The 19,985-nt window shown below is 47.1% G+C and overlaps 1 protein-coding gene across 7 annotated transcripts in view; it reads left to right on the top strand.

Moving 5' to 3' along the window:
- CCNB3 (cyclin B3) overlaps positions 1–19,985 on the top strand; it is a 152,823-nt gene that overhangs the window by 52,787 nt on the left and 80,051 nt on the right. For all 7 annotated transcript variants that reach the window (XM_033946040.1, XM_033946037.1, XM_033946039.1 and 4 more), the window contains one exon: positions 5,946–6,029. In XM_033946040.1, coding sequence (XP_033801931.1) covers positions 5,946–6,029 — 84 coding nt within the window. The remainder of the gene's footprint in view (positions 1–5,945; positions 6,030–19,985) is intronic.

Below are 19,985 nucleotides of genomic sequence, written 5' to 3'. Positions count from 1 at the left end.
CCTTGGCCGAGTGCCTTGCGGCCAGCAGCTGTTAGCGGGGAAGCCCGGGCTTCCCCCACCCCCCACATGGGAGCTTCCCCAGCCACCTGACAGTCAGGCAGAAAGGATTCCCTTACCGCCGCATCGCCTGGGGACTCCCTTAACAGCTGATGCTGTTTTTTTCTTCTTTAGTGGCTGGAGCGGTTTAGGCCTCTTTGCCGCTGAAGGTCTATTGAGCTTATTTTTTGGGCGGTTCAGCTCCATTTTTGGCGGGAAGCACCTCCATTTTAATTTAGCCTCAGGTGACCTTGTCCCTGTTTGGTGACACAGGTGACATGTTAGTTTGATGGGTCCCCCTGCTGTGGCAGGGAGTCCCAGGGGGCTGTCAGGCTTTGTTCTTTTTACCCTATTTTACATGTTTACCTTTTTGCCTAATTGCATGTTCAATACAAGCCTCCCATCAGCGCTTCCTTCACTTTGCAATCTTGGGTCAGCATTATTGGTTCTTTGCACTTCCTTTTGGTCTGGCCATGGCTCCGGACATTCACCAAGATTATTGTGGTCATTGTGACGGCTTTGCGCAAAGAGGGCATTCTAGTGCCTCCCTACCTGGACAACTGGTAGATTCGGGCAAAGTCATTGCAGGAAAGCATTTGGGTCTCAGCTCGGGTGTTGGAGTTCCTGCCGTCGCTGGGCTGGGTTGTCAACCTTTCCATGGAGTACCTTGGGGTTCTGTTTGACACCTCCTTGGGGAAGATCTTCCTCCCAGAGCCCGGGTGAACAAGTTGGAGTCACAGATTCGCCTTCTTTTGGCGTCCTGGTGTCCTCGGGCACAGGATTTCCTCCAAGTCTTGGGGTCAATGGCGGCTTCCCTAGACGTAGTGAGGTGGGCTCGTGCCCTTATGTGTCCTTTTCAGTAGGATTTTCAGTAGGCTCTTCTTCGGAGGTGGTTGCCCCAGAAGCGTGGTCTGGAACATCCTGTTTCTTTGAGGGGCTTGACTCACTGCTGTTGGTGGTTTCAGACCCCCATATAGTTCTAGGGGCGAGTCTGGATCAGCCACAGTGGATGGTGCTTCTCACAGTTGCCAGTCTCCTTGGCTGGGGAGCTCACTGTCTAGGTCACTCAGCTCAGGACACCTGGTCCACGGAGGAGGCGTCCTGGTCGATCACTGTTCTGGAGACCAGGGCCATCTGCCTGGAGCTGTTGGCCTTCCGATCCTTCTTGATGGGCAAGTCAGTCAGGGTCCTTTCTGTCATTGCCACAGCGGTGGCCTCTGTGAATTACAAGGGGGGCACCAAGAGCACTCTAGTGGCGCAAGAGGTGGCTCTGTTAATGATCTGGGCAGAGTCATCTTCTGGCCATCTCGGCTTCCCAAATAGCAGAAGTGGAGGATGTTCAAGCAGACTTTCTACGTCGTCAAGTGCTAGATCCCGGAGAGTGGTACCTAAGTCTAGTAGTTTTTCCGTTTTTTGGGGTCAACCCCTCAATGCTCTGATGGCCACAAGTGTCAACGCCAAAACACCCCGCTTCTTCAGTAGTCGCAGACAGTCCAACTGAGGGTCTGGATGCTCTGGTCCAACCATGGCCATTAGAGGGTATGTTGTACGTGTTCCCTCCATGGCCATTAGTGGGCAGAGTTCTCCTTTGCATTGTTTGCTCTCTGGGCCTAGTGATGCTGGTGGCCCCATATTGTCCCAGGCACCCGTGTACGTGGATCTGGTGCAGCATTTAGTGGCGAGTCCTCTGTCTCTGCCGCTCTCGCCTGACCTTCTGACTCGGAGAGCTTATTAGTTGTGAGTGGGGTTGGGGGGAGGGAAGGAAGGAAAATTATTGCAGGATGAATGAGAGTGATGAGAGAGGGAGAAATGGGCATGATGTGGAGGAGAGGGAGAAATGGGGCATGGGGAGATAACATGCGAGTGAAATTGGGCCTGGGGTGTGGGAAGGAGGGATGTCACAACTTGAGGGAAGAGGTGAGGAGGGAGAGAAAGCATGCAGGAGGCAGAAAGTGTTGGACTTGGAGAGGGGGAGAGATGGATGTGGAGGACAGAAAGGCGGGAAGGAGAAATGTCATACTCGGGGGAGAGGGGGGCGGAGAGGGCATAGAATAAAAAGTTAGACTCGTGGAGCGAGAGAGAGAAATGTTTGGGGAGAGAATGAACTGGAGGAAAGGAAGCGTGCAGGAGGCAGAGGGAATGAGATGTTGGACTGGTGGGAAGGGGGGAGAAATGTTGGGTGTGGCAGTAGAGGGAGAGATGTACCCTGGATATCTCTCTCACTCTCATTCCCTACTCCCTTTGCAGCAAGGGAGAAAATGAGAGGACAGAGGGAGAGAGCAACACTGACTTAAGTGATAGCTTATATTGAAGACAGGATAGCCTAAACCTACCCAAAATAACTCACCAAGAAGAGAAAAATAAATATACAAAACTGAAGCAACTCTTATTTTTAAAAAAACCAATACTGGCTGTGCTAATGTTTTACTGATGAGCAAAGGGCATTAAAAGGAAATGGCAGTACCTTAGAAATTCTTGATAGGAAAGAAATACAAGAATATAAGAATTGCCGCTGCTGGGTCAGACCAGTGGTCCATCATGCCTAGCAGTCCGCTCACGTGACGGACGGCCCTCTGGTTGAAGACCAGCGCCCTAACTGAGACTAGCCCTACCAGCGCACATTCTTGCTCAGTAGGAACTTGTCTAACTTTGTTTTGAATCCCTGGAGGGTGTTTTCCCCTATGACAGACTCCGGAAGAGCATCCCAGTTTTTTACCACTCTTTGGGTGAAGAAGAACTTCCTTACGTTTGTACGGAATCTATCCCCTTTCAACTTTAGAGAGTGCCCTCTCGTTCTCTCTACCTTGGAGAGGGTGAACCACCTGTCCTTATCTACTAAGTCTATCCCCTTCAGTACCTTGAATGTTTTGATCATGTCCCCTCTCAATCTCCTCTGTTTGAGGGAGAAGAGGCCCAGTTTCTCTAATCTTTCGCTGTACAGCAGCTCCTACAACCCCTTAACCATCTTAGTCGCTCTTCTCTGGACCCTTTCGAGTAGTACCGTGTCCTTCATGTACGGCGACCAGTGCTTTAAGCAGTATTCCAGGTCAGGGCGCACCTTGGCCTAGTACAGCGGCATGATAACCTCCGATCTGTTCATGCTCCCCTTCTTTATCATTCTTAGCATTCTGTTCACCCTTTTCGCCGCCACCATACATTGCTTGGACGGCTTCATCGACTTGTTGATCAGAACTCCCAAGTCCCTTTCCTGGGAAGTTTCTCCAAGTACTGCCCCGGACATCCTGTGTTCGTGCATGAGATTTTTGTTACTGACATGCATCACTTTACACTTATCCATGTTGAACCTCATCTGCCATGTCGATGTTGATGCCCATTCCTCGAGCCTGATTATGTCACATTGCAGATCTTCGCAATCCTCCTGCGTCTTCACTATTTAATTTAATCACCTCGCTCGTCGTACCTGTGTCCAGATCATTTATAAAGATGTTGAAGAGCATGGATCCAAGCACCGAGCCCTGCAGCACCTCATTGGTGCCTTTGATCCACGTTTCTTTGCCTTAGAACTTTTCAGGGACCCCTGAGGAAGACAGGGTAGTCAAAATATGGACCATGTTGGGTCCTTAGTTCCCATTCTTTGGGTGCACATTTTATCATGTGGATTAAAAGATTGTATCTTCAATAAAGCTTGCATCTTGGACATCTTTTCCACAGTTTTTTTTTTTCATCTATTCCTTGGATCTGTGGAGTACCCAGAGTCAATTTTTGGTTTGCAAGCATCAAAAGAAGCCAAGAAGAAAATGAAGGAAACTATGATAAATGATCAACTTCTCTACCCACACCTATGTGAATGCGATACAAGTCTTTCCCTTCAACATGAACATTGCAGTCGCTCAAGCTTTCTAAGCAGAGAAATCTCAAAGTATTCATTTGTGTCTCTTCCTTCTGGGCATCAAAATAAAATGGAGTCTATTCTAAGGACCCAAAGAAGGAGAAACATTAGTGTTGTTGATGAAATCAAACAGCTCACTTGAAAAATCCTCGGCACTCACTTCCAGGACAAGAGGTGTCTGAGCCTCACCGCCTCGGTCATGTTGCTCATTAACCACAGAAAGAAGGCAGCAGAACTTTTCTGTTTATTGTGTGTTTATTGGGGAAAAAAAGAAACAAGAATCAACTTTTGACATTTTTGAATGCTGAATGTATAACATTTCAAAAGCTGTAACATAATTCTGGGTCTCTAGTCCTTTCCCCCTGTTTTAAAGTTTTGAAATAACAACAACAAAAAAAGGCAGTAATCTGTGAAAACGTGTATAAAAAAAATGCCAGCCCTGTCATTTTTGGTTTTTCTAAATAATGGTGGAGTTCTTTAGGACTGAAACATTGTAGATGTTTTATGAAGATAAAAATTGACACGGCAGAATAAATGTAAAAAGCTTAACAAGGAGGACGTTTGTTAGATGACAATGAGCAAACCTCTAGAAATGAAGGTTGCAGCATGATGATGGAGAAAATCTAGAATGAGTAATTGAAAACCAAAAATGGAGGACAACATTCTACTACTTGGCACCATAAACTGTAGTAAAATATGCCACATAAGATCAAGGGTAATACATAATGTGCTTCCCGTTTTCCAGTGAGCACCAGCCCCCCTCATGCTGGTGATGTCACTAGAAAAGATCAATTTCTCTACCTCCCATTTTCTAGGAGGAGGGGATAACCCGTTTGATCAGCCTGGCTGAAAGAAAGGAACTTAAGAAGTATGCCTAAATTTTTAACATTGATTTCCTTGTAAATGTTTGATTATAGAAGGGTGATATTGTTTTATTGAGCCCAAGGACTTTGTGTTGGTTCTCTCCTTTTATTTTGGGCTTATAGGGTTCTTTCTGGTCATATTAGGATAAGATTTGTTTCTAATTTCATGATTTTAAATTTTTGTTTTATGTAACATAACATAACATCATGCTTCTAGACCACATAGCTGTAAGTTCAACGCGGTTTACAAAAGATTATATAAAAAGGAAATAAACAAAAGAAAAACACTAGGACTAATTAGCCAGATATTTTGAGAAGGGATAAGTTTGGTTTTTTTTTTCAACTGAGTTCTAAAATATTTATAAGAACAAGCTGTAAGCAACAACGGTCAAAATTCTTTATCGTAGGAAGCTGCCTGAAATGCTAGTGTATGATCAAGAATTGTCTTGCTTTTACAACCCTGAACAGAGGGAAAAATGAACAGGGCATGAGATCTTCTTTTATACTTATAAGATGCCATAAGGAATCTATTGGCCATATAGAATGGAACAGTGCCATATATAACTTTATAGCAAAGACAACCCATTTAAAACAAAAACACGAACCTCCATGTGTATTCTTAACCTTTTCCTATTGTAATAAATTTTGCGTTACGCTGGTTCCAATCGTAATTATTTTAGCAAAGTTTTGTATTATTCACCATTATCATTTACGGCTATTGTAAACATAATGTAAATAAGTCATAAGTCTGTAAATTCAAATATTTTATGTTCCTGGCTCTTTATTAGTCCATACAGACTGTTTATCCACTGTCTTTGTCGTTTTTGGAATCTCCCGTCATCTGGGACATAGAATGTGAATAAAGGATTACTGAACCATTTTCTTTCTGTACAGGCATTGGGCTGAGCCCCATTTGGATATATGGGAACCTTCAATTAAAACATTTTTGTGTGCATGTTCAGTAATATATGTATACTGAGAAGGTGCTGATTTTAAAGAAATGTGAATTGTGCAGATTTTTCTAAAATAAAAATAAAAGGAAATCCAAACTGTATCATAGAAATGTGTGCATCCTTAACCTTTTTCATTATGTTTAATATTTGACAGTTGGGATGTTGTCATGTTGGTTTGGCAAAGATGGCATATAAAGTTTGCAATATTTGTGGTGGTTTTTTCACTTCATCTTTCCCCTGCAGGAGGAGAGCAGTCAGGCTAAGCGGTCCCCTTCTTCACCTCAGGGTGGTCCCAAGAAAAGGTCAGCCTTTGGAGACATCACAAATGTAAGTCCAGGAAGTGATAAGGCCTGTGTTCATTGGTTAGTGAACAAAGAAGTACCTCACCCCAACCAATGGTCAGCCTTTTAGGTTTGGGAACTGGAATGCTGTTTAGACTCTCTTTGTTTTCTTTAAGTGACATCTTTCTGATAAAGAAGCAGTTATTTGAGCAATGCTTTTAAATCTATTAATACGGTTGATGTGTTTTTAAAAGCTGTTCCTTCATAGCCCTTCTACTGTAGACAAAGGGTCTTCTGTTCTATGACAATACTGGAACATAAAATCAAACTTAGAACAACTCTCTCATATATTTTGAGACCCATCCACCTTTCTTTCACTAGCAGTCTGAAGTATTGTTGAGGATCCCTTAACAGCAGAGGTTTTCCCAGCTTATTTAAATCTAGTAGGTTTTCAGGATATCCTACGATGAAATGTGCATTAGATGAATTTGTATGATGTGAGTTTTCCAGGTATCACACACTAATTCTGTAGGTATCCTGAAAACAAGTGATTATGGAGTCACCAGAACAGGCTTGGAAAGTTCTGGCTTAACAGAAATGTGCTGGTCTTGTGCATGACCTGATAAAGATAGCTAATTGTTACTACTAGTACTTTATTTATCCCAGGACAAGCAGGCAGCATATTCTTGACTGATGGGTGACGGCACCGACGGAGCCCCGGTACGGACAATTTTAGAGTGATTGCACTCTAAGAACTTGGAAAGTTCTAGCAGGCCGCACCGCGCACGCGTGAGTGCCTTCCCGCCCGACGGAGGCGCGTGGTCCCCAGTTTCTTAGTTTCCGTGGAGCTAAGAAGACGCGCCCTTTTCAACGGCTGTTGAAAAGATTTTTTTCTCTCCTTTTCGCTCGCGTAAACCCTGTTCGGAAATATTTTTTCCTGTTTCTATTTTATTCTTTCTTGTTTTTACCAAAAAAAAAAAAAACCTTTGATTTTTTCGGTTCACCCCGGCGGGGCCTGTTGCCACCATCGAGGCCTCGGCCTTCGATTTGGCAGAAGCCGTTTTTACGTTCATGCCCCCCCAACCCGGGTTTAAGAAGTGCCAGCGGTGCGCACGGCCCATTTCTCTCACCGACCCGCATAATTGGTGCTTACAGTGCCTGGGTCCTGACCATCGGGCGTCCACCTGCACCCGCTGTGCCACTTTAAAAAAGAGAACTTTGAAAAACCGTCAAATCCAACAACGGTTATTATTTGGTGCCGATATGTCTGATCCTGCGGCACCGATATGTCTGATCCTGGAGCACCGACATCGGCCCCGTCTCAGTCGGCACCCACCTCGTCGACACCGCGCCGGCGTCGCATCCCTCAGGTAAGCCGGCTAAGAAGCCTTCCCTGCTGGAGCGTCCTCCGGTCTCAGTAGCAGCGAGCCCAGTCCTGCCGACCTCGAGGCGCCCGCGGAAGCGCTCCGCTCCGATTGAGGTCAGCCCCTCGACCTCGGGTTCCTCCTCTTCGGAGCGTCGAGCGGCACTGCAGGTACCGCAGAAGAAAAAAGCGGTACCGGTGCCTTCGCTGGACGAGCGAATTGCTGCCGTCCTGCAGGTGCAACTCAAGGAGCAGTTGCAACAGCTCCTTCCCGCACTATTGGCACCGAGCCTTCCAGTCCTGGTCCGGTCTGAGCCACCGGTACCGATGGTGGAGCAGCCTCTATTGTCCGCGTCCACCTTGTTGGTACCGGTCTATTCTGCTTCGTCGGTCTCCATGCCAGTCCTCGCACCGGAACCGAGAGCTCAACACCAGGCTGTTCAGACTTCGGCACCGATGCAGCCCTTAACGTCTCCCGGTACCGTATCTGAGGTCAGGTAAGTCGGCACGCAAATCCCGACACCTGGAACCCTCCACACCGGAGTCTCGAGACCGTAGCTCCCACATTAGGGATTCTGATCTGTGGGGTGACTCCGAAGAGCCTTTTCTTTCTGAGGGTGAGTGTTCATCGGGTGATGATGATCCTGCTGTTCCTGATCCATCCTCCAGACCAGATTCTACATCTTTCACTTCCTTTCTGAAAGACATGTGTGAATCTCTTTCTATTCCTTTGGAGGCTGAGTCTAAAAAATCCAAAGCGTTCCTGGATGCACTGGACTTTGACCAGCCTCCAAAGGAATTTCTCAAATTACCCCTCCATGATATCTTGAGGGAAACCTTTTATAAGAATCTGGAGACTCCTTTGACCATCCCAGGAGCCCCTCGTAAATTGGATTCTCTGTATAAAGTGATACCTATTCCTGGATTTGATAAGCCGCAGCTTCCACATGAATCTCTTCTAGTGGAATCTACGCTTAAAAAGTCTGCGGGAGCTAGTGTGTATGCTTCTGTCCCTCCTGGCAGAGAGGGTAAAGCCATGGATAAGTTTGGTAAAAGATTATACCAGAATGCCATGCTGGCTAACAGGTCTGGTAATTATGCTTTTCACTTTTCTTTTTACCTCAAGCATCTTCTCACCACCATGGCTTCCTTTGAAAAGTACCTCCCTGATCGCAAACGACAGGCCTTTCACCAGTGCTCGTCCTCTCTCTTCCAGCTATGCAAGTTTCTGGTTTGATCAATTTATGACACATTCGAACTTACCACTAGAGCAACGGCCATGTCTGTGGCCATGCGTCGCCTTGCTTGGCTCAGAGTGTTGGAGCTTGATGTCAGCCATCAAGATCGACTGGCTAATGCTCCATGCCTGGGGGATGAACTCTTTGGTGAATCCATGGACTCTTCCACCCAAAAGTTCTCCGCCCATGAGACTCGATGGGATACTCTTCTGAAAACAAAGAAGAAGACTCCACCTGCCCGGCCTTTCAGACAACAATCGGCCTATCAACGCCGTTATGTGGCTCGCCCATTGCCATCAGCTCCCCAACAACCTAGGCGTCAACGTCAGCAACAGCGACAAACCCCTAGGCCACCACAGCAACAACCGGAAGCCACTTCCACAGCAAAAATCTACTCAGCCCTTTTGACTTAGTTCTCCAGGGCATAGCCAGTTTTCAGCCATCTGCCCACCTGCCTCAACCTATAGGTGGCCGTCTTACTTTTTTCCTCAGCCGTTGGGAGATCATCACCTCGGATCAATGGGTCCTCAACATCATCCGTCACGGCTACTCCCTCAACTTTCAGACTCTTCCTTCCCAAAGTCTGCCAAAAGAGTCTGCTTTGAACACTCCTCAATCCGCCCTTCTTCTCCAAGAGGTTCAATCCCTCCTTCTTCTAAACGCCATAGAGGAAGTTCCTCTTGCTCAGAAGGGGCAGGGATTCTACTCCCGTTATTTTCTGGTCCCCAAAAAAACAGGAGATCTCAGACCCATTCTAGATCTTCGCGATCTCAACAAATGCTTGGTTAAAGAAAAATTCAGAATGCTCTCTTTGGCCACTCTTTATCCTCTTCTCACTCAAGGCGACTGGCTATGCTCCCTCGATCTCAAAGAGGCATACATTCACATACCGGTCAATCTGACCTCCAGACAGTACCTCCGCTTCATGATCAACCACTGTCATTACCAATACAAGGTGCTACCCTTCGGTCTTGCCTCCTCTCCAAGAGTGTTCACCAAATGTCTGATTGTGGTGGCTGCTTTCCTCCGCTCTCACCATCTTCAGGTCTTTCCTTACCTGGACGACTGGTTAATCAAGGCCAATTCATCTCAGACAGTACTCCTGGCCACCAACCAAACCATCCTGTTTCTACAACTTCTGGGGTTCGAGATCAATCTACCCAAATCTCATCTCATCCCCACTCAGAGACTTCAATTCATTGGAGCGGTGCTGGACACAGTCCTCATGAGAGCGTTCCTGCCGTCCAACCGTCTTCAAACTCTTCAATCTCTATGTCAGCAGGTGCTTCCACAACGTTCCATCTCTGCCAAGCAAATGATGATACTCTTGGGTCACATGGCCTCCACAGTTCATGTCACACTCTTCGCACGTCTTCACCTGCGCACTCCTCAATGGACCCTAGCTACCCAGTGGTCCCAAGCGACGGATCCTTGCTCTCGACACATATTTGTGACATCATCTCTTCGTCAGTCTCTACAATGGTGGTTGATGTCCTCAAATCTCTCCAGAGGTCTTCTATTCCATCTACCTCCTCATCAACTTGTCATCACCACTTACGCCTCCCCTTATGCCTGGGGAGCTCATTTGAACGAATTCCAAACTCAAGGACTTTGGACAGCCCAGGAAATGAAGCATCATATCAATTTCCTGGAACTCAGAGCGATGTTTTATGCCCTCAAGGCCTTCCAACATCTTCTCTTTCCTCAAGTCCTCCTGCTGTGCAGACAATCAAGTTGCGATGTACTACATCAACAGGCAGGGTGGGACAGACTCTCGCCTCTTGTGCCAAGAAGCCCAGAAGATTTGGGCTTGGGCCACAGATCACCAATTATTCCTGAAAGCTATCTACATTCAGGGAGAACAGAATTCCTTAGCGGACAAACTCAGCAGAATTCTTCAACCTCACGAGTGGACTCTCGATCCTTTAACTCTACAGTCCATCTTCGCTCAGTGGGGCACTCCTCAGATAGACCTCTTTGCAGCTCCTCAAAATCACCAGCTGCCCCTCTTCTGCTCCAGACTCTACTCTCCTCACCGTCTGGCAGCGGATGCATTTCTCCTGGATTGGTCCAATCTGTTCCTGTATGCTTTCCCTCCGCTACCTCTCATGTTACGAACCTTGTTCAAGCTCCAGAGGGAACAGGCCACCATGATTCTTATCGCTCCACGATGGCCCAGGCAACATTGGTTCTCCCTTTCTTTTTCAACTCAGTTCCAGGGAGCCTATGCTTCTTCCACTGTTTCCTTCTCTGCTTACACAACATCAGCAGACCCTTCTACATCCCAACCGCCAGTCTCTGCACCTGACAGCTTGGTATCTCTCGGGCTGACTTCGAATGATACTCTTTTGTCTCAGCCCGTTCGTTCTATTCTAGATGCCTCCTGGAAACCGGCCATTCTACAATGTTACCATCAGAAGTGGACACGATTTTCTTCCTGGTGTCTTCTTCATCATCATGATCCCACATCCCTTGCAGTGGAGACCTTGTTGGATTACCTTCTTTCTTTGTCTGACTCTGGTCTCAAGTCTACTTCCATCCGAGTCCACCTCAGTGCTATTGCTGCTTTTCATGAGCCAAATCATGGAAAACTCCTTTCAGCTCATCCTTTGGTTTCCAGATTCATTCGGGGTCTTTTCAATGTAAAACCACCTCTTAAAGCTCCCCCTGTAGTCTGGGATCTCAATGTGGTTCTCTCCGCCTTGATGAAGCCTCCGTTTGAACCCTTGGCTACGACTCCTTTCAAGTTTCTCACTTGGAAAGTGGTCTTCCTTATTGCTCTAACCTCTGCCAGGAGGGTCAGTGAACTACATGCACTAGTTGCGGATCCACCTTTTACTATTTTTCATCATGACAAGGTGGTTCTGCGTACACATCCAAAGTTTCTTCCGAAGGTTGTCTCTGAATTCCATCTCAACCTGTCTTCTTTCCGAAACCTCACTCTCATTCTGGAGAACAGGCTCTTCATACTTTGGACTGTAAGCGGGCTTTAGCTTACTATTTAGACCGTACTAAGCCCCACAGATCATCTCCACAACTTTTTCTGTCCTTTGATCCGAATAAATTGGGACGTCCTGTTTCCAAATGTACGTTGTCGAATTGGCTTGCAGCGTGCATTTCATTCTGTTATGCTCAGTCCGAACTGACACTGGAAGGTTTTGTCACGGCCCATAGAGTTCGAGCTATGGCAGCATCTGTAGCTTTCCTCCGTTCCACTCCTATTGAGGAAATCTGCAAGGCTGCTACTTGGTCCTCAGTTCATACTTTTACATCTCATTATTGTCTGGATGCATTCTCCAGACGGGATGAACACTTCGGCCAATCTGTTTTACAAAATTTGTTTTCCTAATGGCCAACCTTCCCTCCATCCCTCTTTTTGTTAGCTTGGAGGTCACCCATCAGTCAAGAATATGCTGCCTGCTTGTCCTGGGATAAAGCACAGTTACTTACCGTAACTGGTGTTATCCAGGGACAGCAGGCAGATATTCTTGCGTCTCACCCACCTCCCCGGGTTGGCTTCTTAGCTGACTTATCCTAACTGGGGACCGCGCACCTCCGTCGGGCGGGAAGGCACTCGCGCGTGCGCGGTGCGGCCTGCTAGAACTTTCCAAGTTCTTAGAGTGCAATCACTCTAAAATTGTCCGTATCGGGGCTCCGTCGGTGCCGTCACCCATCAGTCAAGAATATCTGCCTGCTGTCCCTGGATAACACCTGTTACGGTAAGTAACTGTGCTTTCTTGAACATTGCTAGCTTTGTACACAACACATATGAGATGCTCTGTACTTGAAAGAGCTTAACATACTTTATGTTTTAGCTGCTCTGTAAGCAGCTGCAACACTTGGTGATATTCCAAAAGACTTCATGTAAACATTTATTCATTCAGTTTTCTATACCGTTCTCCCAGGAGAGCTCAGAATGGTTTAAATGAGTTTATTTAGATACTTAAGCATTTTTCCCTGTCTGTTCCAACGGGCTCACAATTTATTTAATGTACCTGGGGCAATGGGGGGATTAAGTGACTTGCCCAGGGTCACAAGGAGCAGCGTGGGTTTGAACCCACAACACCAGGGTGTTGAGGCTGTAGCTTTAATCACTGTGCCACACTCGTACTGTGGAATAGCCATGTGTGGCATATCGCTGATTAAGTGGAAACTGCAGCTCTATGCCATCCATTGCTACTTACCGTATTTTTTGCTCCATAAGACACACCTGACCATAAGACGCACCCTAGATTTAGAGGAGGAAAACAAGAAAAAAAACATTCTGAACCAAATTCTCCCTGTCAGGCTCTGCATCCAAACCCCACACTCCTTGCCAGGCTCTGTACCCTGTCCCTTCTCTGGTGGTCTAATGGTAGGCTCGGACAGGGCAGGCAGGTCTAGTGGCTTGCAGGCAGGTAGGGACAGGGCAGGCAAGCCTAGTGGCTGGCAAGCAGGTAGAGATAGGGCACAGGGCAGGCAGGCCTAGTGGCTGACAGGGCTAGGGCACAAGGCAGACAGGGCAGCCCCCCCTCCCTCACCTCCGGGTACCTTTTTTACTTTTTAAAATCCTGGCAGGCCCTCTCCCCATACCTTTTTTTTTTTTTTTTTTAATACTCCCCTGTACCTTTTTTTTACTTTTTAAATCCCGACAAGGGAGACTGCGGGCCAGCCCTGGATTTCTAACCGGCCTCCTGGGTGCAGTATGGGATTGCAGCCTTCAGCTTTTGGCTTTTAGCATCCAAATTGAATGGAGTAATGCGAGGAAGCCACTTGCGCCCCAGTTCCCTCCGCTAGAGATTAGCGACCTGACAACAGCCACACGTGCTATGGTATTCGCTCCATAAGACACACCCTTATTTCCATCCACTTTATTGGGGGGAAAAAGTACGTTTTATGGAGTGAAAAATACGGTAATGCTTTTTGGTTTAGTATAAAGGGTTAAAGTATTTTGCCAATATGAAAATTATATTTGAAATAGTTTATTCCATCTCATCTAAGTATTGGTCTGTCACTTCTTCAGTTGTCCTTTGTGGTGCAAAAGATTCCGGAACGATAGGGTTATATATCCCTGGTCGTGAATTGATTGCAGAAGGATGTTGTGCATCTTTTGATTTCACCAGTGGGTTGTACCGCCATCTTTAGTTTTTCTTTCGCATATGAATTGAGACAGTGTCTTTCTGATCTGCTCTGCTTAATTTTATTATCTTCTGGATTTCTCCGGTAGGATTTTTTTTTTTTTTTTGGCTGCGTTCCCCATAGGTCTCTCATTCTTTGGGGCAGCTCTGCCTGGGAGAGGACACAAACTCCCTGGGAGCAGTCTGCTGCTAGCAGGGCAACTCTCAGGTGTACCTGTATAGCCAACCTGCATTGACAATTTTGTTGGAGCTTGGGGTCTGTTCCCCTTGAAGCTAGCTCATATCCTGATTTTATCAGGGGCTGGAGCGCAGGCTGTTTGGCATGGTCTAGTGGGGGGTCTGAGGTCTTAGTCAGGCTTGACCCAACTGGCAGCCTGAAGATGAAGTTTTTTCCTGTTCTGTGGAATCTGTCCGGAGGCAGAAAGACTTCTCAAGTCCTTTTGGCTGCAGCCAGGGCTGATGCAGGCAGGTACCAGCAAGGCACAGTGAGTAAAGGCTATTATTATAGCCTATGGGAAAAATCAGAGTGGGGGGTCCTGAATTTGGTCATTTTGAGGGTTTCTAGGATCAGAGACAGGGTTCCCCACTTCCAAAAAAACACTTCCTTGAAATTTTTGAAGTGCAGGATAGCTCTCTTGAGTGTTTATGGTGCAAGATTGAGGTGGCAGCCATCTTGGATTTTCCTGATTTTATTTTAAAAGCCTATATCTACCTCAAAATCCCTCTATTTTGATTAAAATCAACAGGAATGGATTTCCTTTGCTGTTCTACCCCTATATCATGCCATCTTCGCACTGGATGATTGGCGGAAGAGCGTCGGTGGGGAAAAAAATCCCTTCTGGAGCCTCTAAACAACAGTCTCCAAATGCAGGTGCATAGAAGTTGGCAGAGCCCAAAAGAGAACTGTTTGAGTCCCTGTAGGGGTCCTGGATCTTGTTAATCACCTCTGGAAAGCCTACTTAAATTGTCAGGGCTCTGCTGCACCACCTGCGAGCATGCTAATGCTGGCACAAGGGGAGATTCCCCTTCAGAGTACCTCCACACCGGACAGCAACCTGCCTCTGGGCCAGCAAGACCAGCTGGAGAAAGACTGAGAAGACTGGAGATCAGACTCCATGCTTTCAATATCTTAGAATGAGGTTTCGCTACTGGGTTCTGGAGGATTCTGGTTCTCTTATAAGGAATGGTAGTCAAGAGGCAATAGTTGAAATTGGAATCTCAGCAGCTGTCGACCTCGCAGTGCATGGTCATGAGCAGCATTAATTCCCGTACCATATTTTTTCTCGCGCATCCAGACATCACAGATCAGTGGGAGATCCCGGAAGGTGCCTTACAGGTAACTACGACTGTCTGGGCTTTACCCCATGGCTCCTGAATTGTCAGTAGTTTTTTTTGTGGAGCTGAAAGTGGATTCCATGGTGGCTCGGGTTACCAAACATACCTCCTTACCTAGTGAAGGAGGTGTGATGCTAAAGGATGTGCAGATTGCAAGGTGGACATGGTCCTGGGAGGCAATTTGAGGCCCTGGCTTCAGGAATCAAAGCTACATCAGCAGCCTTGTTGTAGTACAGGCATGCCACGCTAGGCTACATCAGACTTTGGTGCCAGGTGATGACCTATGACCTCAACTGTTGCTGGAGGGGGTGGATTATGTGGCAAATGCCCTGCATATCATCAGTCATGAGCAGAGTTTCGGCTTATGCTATTTCTTCCTTCAGAATGCTCTGCATCAGGCATGAGATTCAGCCTTCAAAGCTAATTTGAGCAGGCTTCCTTTTAAAGGGCAGATGCTCTTTGGTAAAGGACTGGATGACCTTTTGGCCAGCTTGGCAGATCAGTACCCTAAGTACCCTAGAGGGCAAACTGCATGCTCCCAGAGGGGCCAGTTAGGATAATTTTTTAGGCGGTCTCAGCAATACTAAAGAGGCTCCTCTATGCAGAGATCCTTTCAGGGATCTAGGCAGAGGTTTGGTGGTACCAGACAGCCTTAAGCCTCTGGTTCTTGCGCCAGTGCAGCCTCCAAGAAAATGCAATGATGCCAAGACAGTAGTCGTGACCTTGAAGATAGGAGGGAGTCTGTCTACTTATTGGGAGGCTTGGGCACAGATGTCATTGGACCACTGGGTTCTAGATCTTATTTGGGATGGACATGAGAGATCTCTCCCTCTTCAATGGATCTTTTTGTGCATTCTTTGGCTGGGATACCAGGTTTTGAGTGACAGTTCAGACCCTATTTTTTTCCTTGAATGATACTGAATGACTTCTAGGAAGGACTTATTGGATATTCAAGCCATAGCAAACCTGTTCAATATGTATGTAAGTGACATTGCTGAAGGGTTAGAAGGAAAAGTGTGCCTTTTTGCAGATGATACCAAGATTTGTAACAGAGTAGACACCGAAGAGGGAGTGGAAAATATGAAAAAGGATCTGCAAAAGTTAGAGGAATGGTCTAATGCCTGGCAACTAAAATTCAATGCAAAGAAATGCAGAGTAATGCATTTGGGGATTAATAATAGGAAGGAACCGTATATGCTGGGAGGAGAGAAGCTGATATGCACGGACGGGGAGAGGGACCTTGGGGTGATAGTGTCCGAAGATCTAAAGGCGAAAAAACAGTGTGACAAGGCAGTGGCTGCTGCCAGAAGGATTCTGGGCTGTATAAAGAGAGGCGTAGTCAGTAGAAGAAAGAAGGTGTTGATGCCCCTGTACAGGTCATTGGTGAGGCCCCACTTGGAGTATTGTGTTCAGTTTTGGAGACCGTATCTGGCGAAAGACGTAAGAAGATTTGAGGCGGTCCAGAGGAGGGCGACGAAAATGATAGGAGGCTTGCACCAGAAGACATATGAGGAGAGACTGGAAGCCCTGAATATGTATACCCTAGAGGAAAGGAGAGACAGGGGAGATATGATTCAGACGTTCAAATACTTAAAGGGTATTAACGTAGAACAAAATCTTTTCCAGAGAAAGGAAAATGGTAAAACCAGAGGACATAATTTGAGGTTGAGGGGTGGTAGATTCAGGGGCAATGTTAGGAAATTCTACTTTACGGAGAGGGTGGTGGATGCCTGGAATGCGCTCCCGAGAGAGGTGGTGGAGAGTAAAACTGTGACTGAGTTCAAAGAAGCGTGGGATGAACACAGAAGATTTAGAATCAGAAAATAATATTAAAGATTGAACTAGGCCAGTTACTGGGCAGACTTGTACGGTCTGTGTCTGTGTATGGCCGTTTGGAGGAGGATGGGCAGGGGAGGGCTTCAATGGCTGGGAGGGTTTAGATGGGCTGGAGTAAGTCTTAACAGAGATTTCGGCAGTTGGAACCCAAGCACAGTACCGGGTAAAGCTTTGGATTCTTGCCCAGAAATAGCTAAGCAGAAAAAAAAATTTAAATTGAATCAGGTTGGGCAGACTGGATGGACCATTCGGGTCTTTATCTGCCGTCATCTACTATGTTACTATGTTACTATGTAGAGCCCAGTCCCTAACAAACAGTTGGGCTCAGGCAGATACTCCATATGCTTTATAATGCCCAAGAAAGGCTCAGATGACTGGAGATCAGTACTAGACCTGAAGTCTGTAAATGTGACACTGCGAGTGCCTCACTTCACAATGGAGACTGTTCAGTTGGTCATTTCGGCAGTGGCTCTGGGGGAATTTCTAGCCTCCCTAGACTTAATAGAGGTCTGTATTCACATTTCCAGTTTGCTGCACTACTTTTTGGGCTGGCAACGGCACTTTCACCAAGGTGATGGTGGTGGTTGCAATGCATCTCCACAAGGTGGGGGGTTTAGGTGGATCCATACTTGAACAACTGGCTGATCAGAGCTTCATCCAAGCTGGAGGGAGAGCATGCAGTCAAGTAAGTCGTAGGACTCCTACAGAACCTGGGTTTGATAGTAGACTTCAAGAAGAGTCCTTTGGACCTGATCCAGTGCCTGAAATACTTGCGAGTCTGTTTCAACACAGCATAGCATAAGGCCATGTCTTTCTTCCTGAGCCACCCAAACAGAAGCTCACAAAGCAGATTACAGTCCTGAGCCTCCCCCCCCCCCCCCCCCAGCTTAACATCACTTCCACATTCTGGGGTCAGTGGCAGCGACCATAGAAGTGGTTTCACTGGGCAAAGACTCATGTGTGTCCACTCCAGGACACTCGTGTCCCATTTGTCTCCCCAAAAGGATTCTCCAGCTGAAGCTTCCCTGGATGGTGAAAGTGCAGAACAGTCTGCGCTGGTGACTCAAGAGGGACTCATTGTCCAAGGGTATGCCCCTTATGGTTGATATTGATGACTGATGCCAGCCTGTACGGCTGGGGGGCCCATTGTGAAGGTAATCTGGTACAGGGCCACACAGAGAAATGGTCCATAAATCAATTGGAGCTATGAGCCATCCAGCAAAAATTAACAAAGATGGAGTAATCCCCGGAAGTCAATGGTTTTCTCGGACAATGCCTCTGCAATGGCTTATGTCATCTGACAAGGGGGCACCAGAAGTTATAAACAGAGAAAATATATGATCTCATCAACAGTTCAAGATGGAATCCAATTTTTTTAATTTTATTTTTTTTGTTTAGAGAGGAAAAAAATCTCAGCAACCCCACAGACTTATCTAAAAAAATAAGATAAACAAGTCTGTATGAAGCGGGTTCTGTTGTCTTTCATTGATTGAAACCCTCTCTTGTTTTGTAACTTTTTCTTTATAACTTTTACTATTATTTTGGTGCACATAAATTACACTTTCTTGAATTTATTGTTTTATTTCAAACACGCTGTGTAGTGAAAATCTCCCACTGCCTGATGAACCAGATAATAGTTCATTCAATTGCCGTCGGGACCCCTTTCACCATTCACAGGCTTTTTCAAGGGTCATATACTTTGCATGGGATATCTACAACAACAAAAAAACAGCTCTATCAAAATGTGCCCCCAAAATACAAAAGAATAATAAAAGAATAAACCCATCCTAAACTTAATTTATCCCAGGACAAGCAGGCAGCATATTCTCAACATGTGGGTGACGTCACCGACGGAGCCTCCTAGCGGACGTTTTCGCAAGCAGACTTGCTTGAAGACCTTCAAGCTTGCAAATGGCCCGCGCATGCGCATGTGCCCTCCCACCTGACCTAGGGCATGCGTCTCCTCAGCGTGACCTCACTTCTATGTTTTCCGCGGAGCCAGAAGCACTACTCCCTTAGCTTTGCATGATCTCATTGTCCCTCTTGCACCACGGCTTACTTGGTTACTTTCAGTTAAGTTGCTGTGCCCGCGTCTTTATTTTTCTTTTTTTCCATTCATATATTTTTGACCGGGTTCACCGGTCTTGTTCTGGCCGCCTGGCCTCGCGGGGCCGTCCTTTTTCTTATGTCCCGGCCTCGTTGCGGGTTTAAAAACTGTACTAAGTGCAACCTGGTTATCTCCATCACCGACCCTCATCGCTGGTGTGTGGAGTGCCTGGGTGCGGAGCACCATGCTGAGTCATGCCCACGTTATGCGACTTTGCAACCGTGGGCTCGTCGGAGGGTGGCCAAAATTTTCCAACTCTGGCCCCATGGATCCTGCAGGACAGGCCTTGAGCTCGGCCTCGGCGCCCTCATTGGGTGCCTCGGCCTCGAAGTCCCTCGAAGGCTCCGGCCTCGGCTCCTCCTGCTACTCTGGTCTCAGGTAAGTCTCCTCTTGCCTCCTCAGGTGTACTGACAAAGAAGCCTCTGAGTTTCATGTAAGTGCCGCCTCATCAGTGTCTTCGAGACATCATTCTAAATGTGCCTCCTCACGTAGGGAATACTCTTCCTCGAGGTCGCCCCCGAAGGAGCACACTGCTGCACCTATGATCCAACAGCCTTTGGTCTCGGTGCCTATGTTCGAGGACATGCTTAAGGCTATATTTACCACGCAGCTTTCCTCGGTGGTGAGCCAACTGGTCCCGACCTCGACGCCTCTGACCTCGACCCAGCCTCGGTCTGACCTGCCTGAGTGTCCTTCTCTCGTGTCTCGGGGCCATGCCCGCAAGACTCGTTGGGTTCCCTCGAGCGATTCTTTATCCCCCGAGTCCCCTGTGACTTCTCGAGGGTCCAGGGCGGGTGCCCGCTTTTCGCCCGCTACTAAGTCAAGGCTTGCCCCTCCTAAAAAGTTCCAGTCTTCTCCGCCCCTTCGGGGCAGGTCTCCGACCACAAAGCCTTCCAGGCACACCCTTGTCCTCGAGTTGGACTCCAGTGTGTGTTCCCCATCAAGGCAGATGCCGACCTCTAAAGGATCTTCGTCGAAACTGGTGGAGGAATTTTCCTTTGCCCTG

The sequence above is a fragment of the Geotrypetes seraphini genome, chromosome 5 (assembly GCF_902459505.1).
Source record: "Geotrypetes seraphini chromosome 5, aGeoSer1.1, whole genome shotgun sequence".
Lineage (NCBI taxonomy): Eukaryota > Metazoa > Chordata > Amphibia > Gymnophiona > Dermophiidae > Geotrypetes > Geotrypetes seraphini.
Note: the sequence above shows the minus strand (reverse complement) of the source record. Positions and strands in the feature narration are given on the sequence as shown.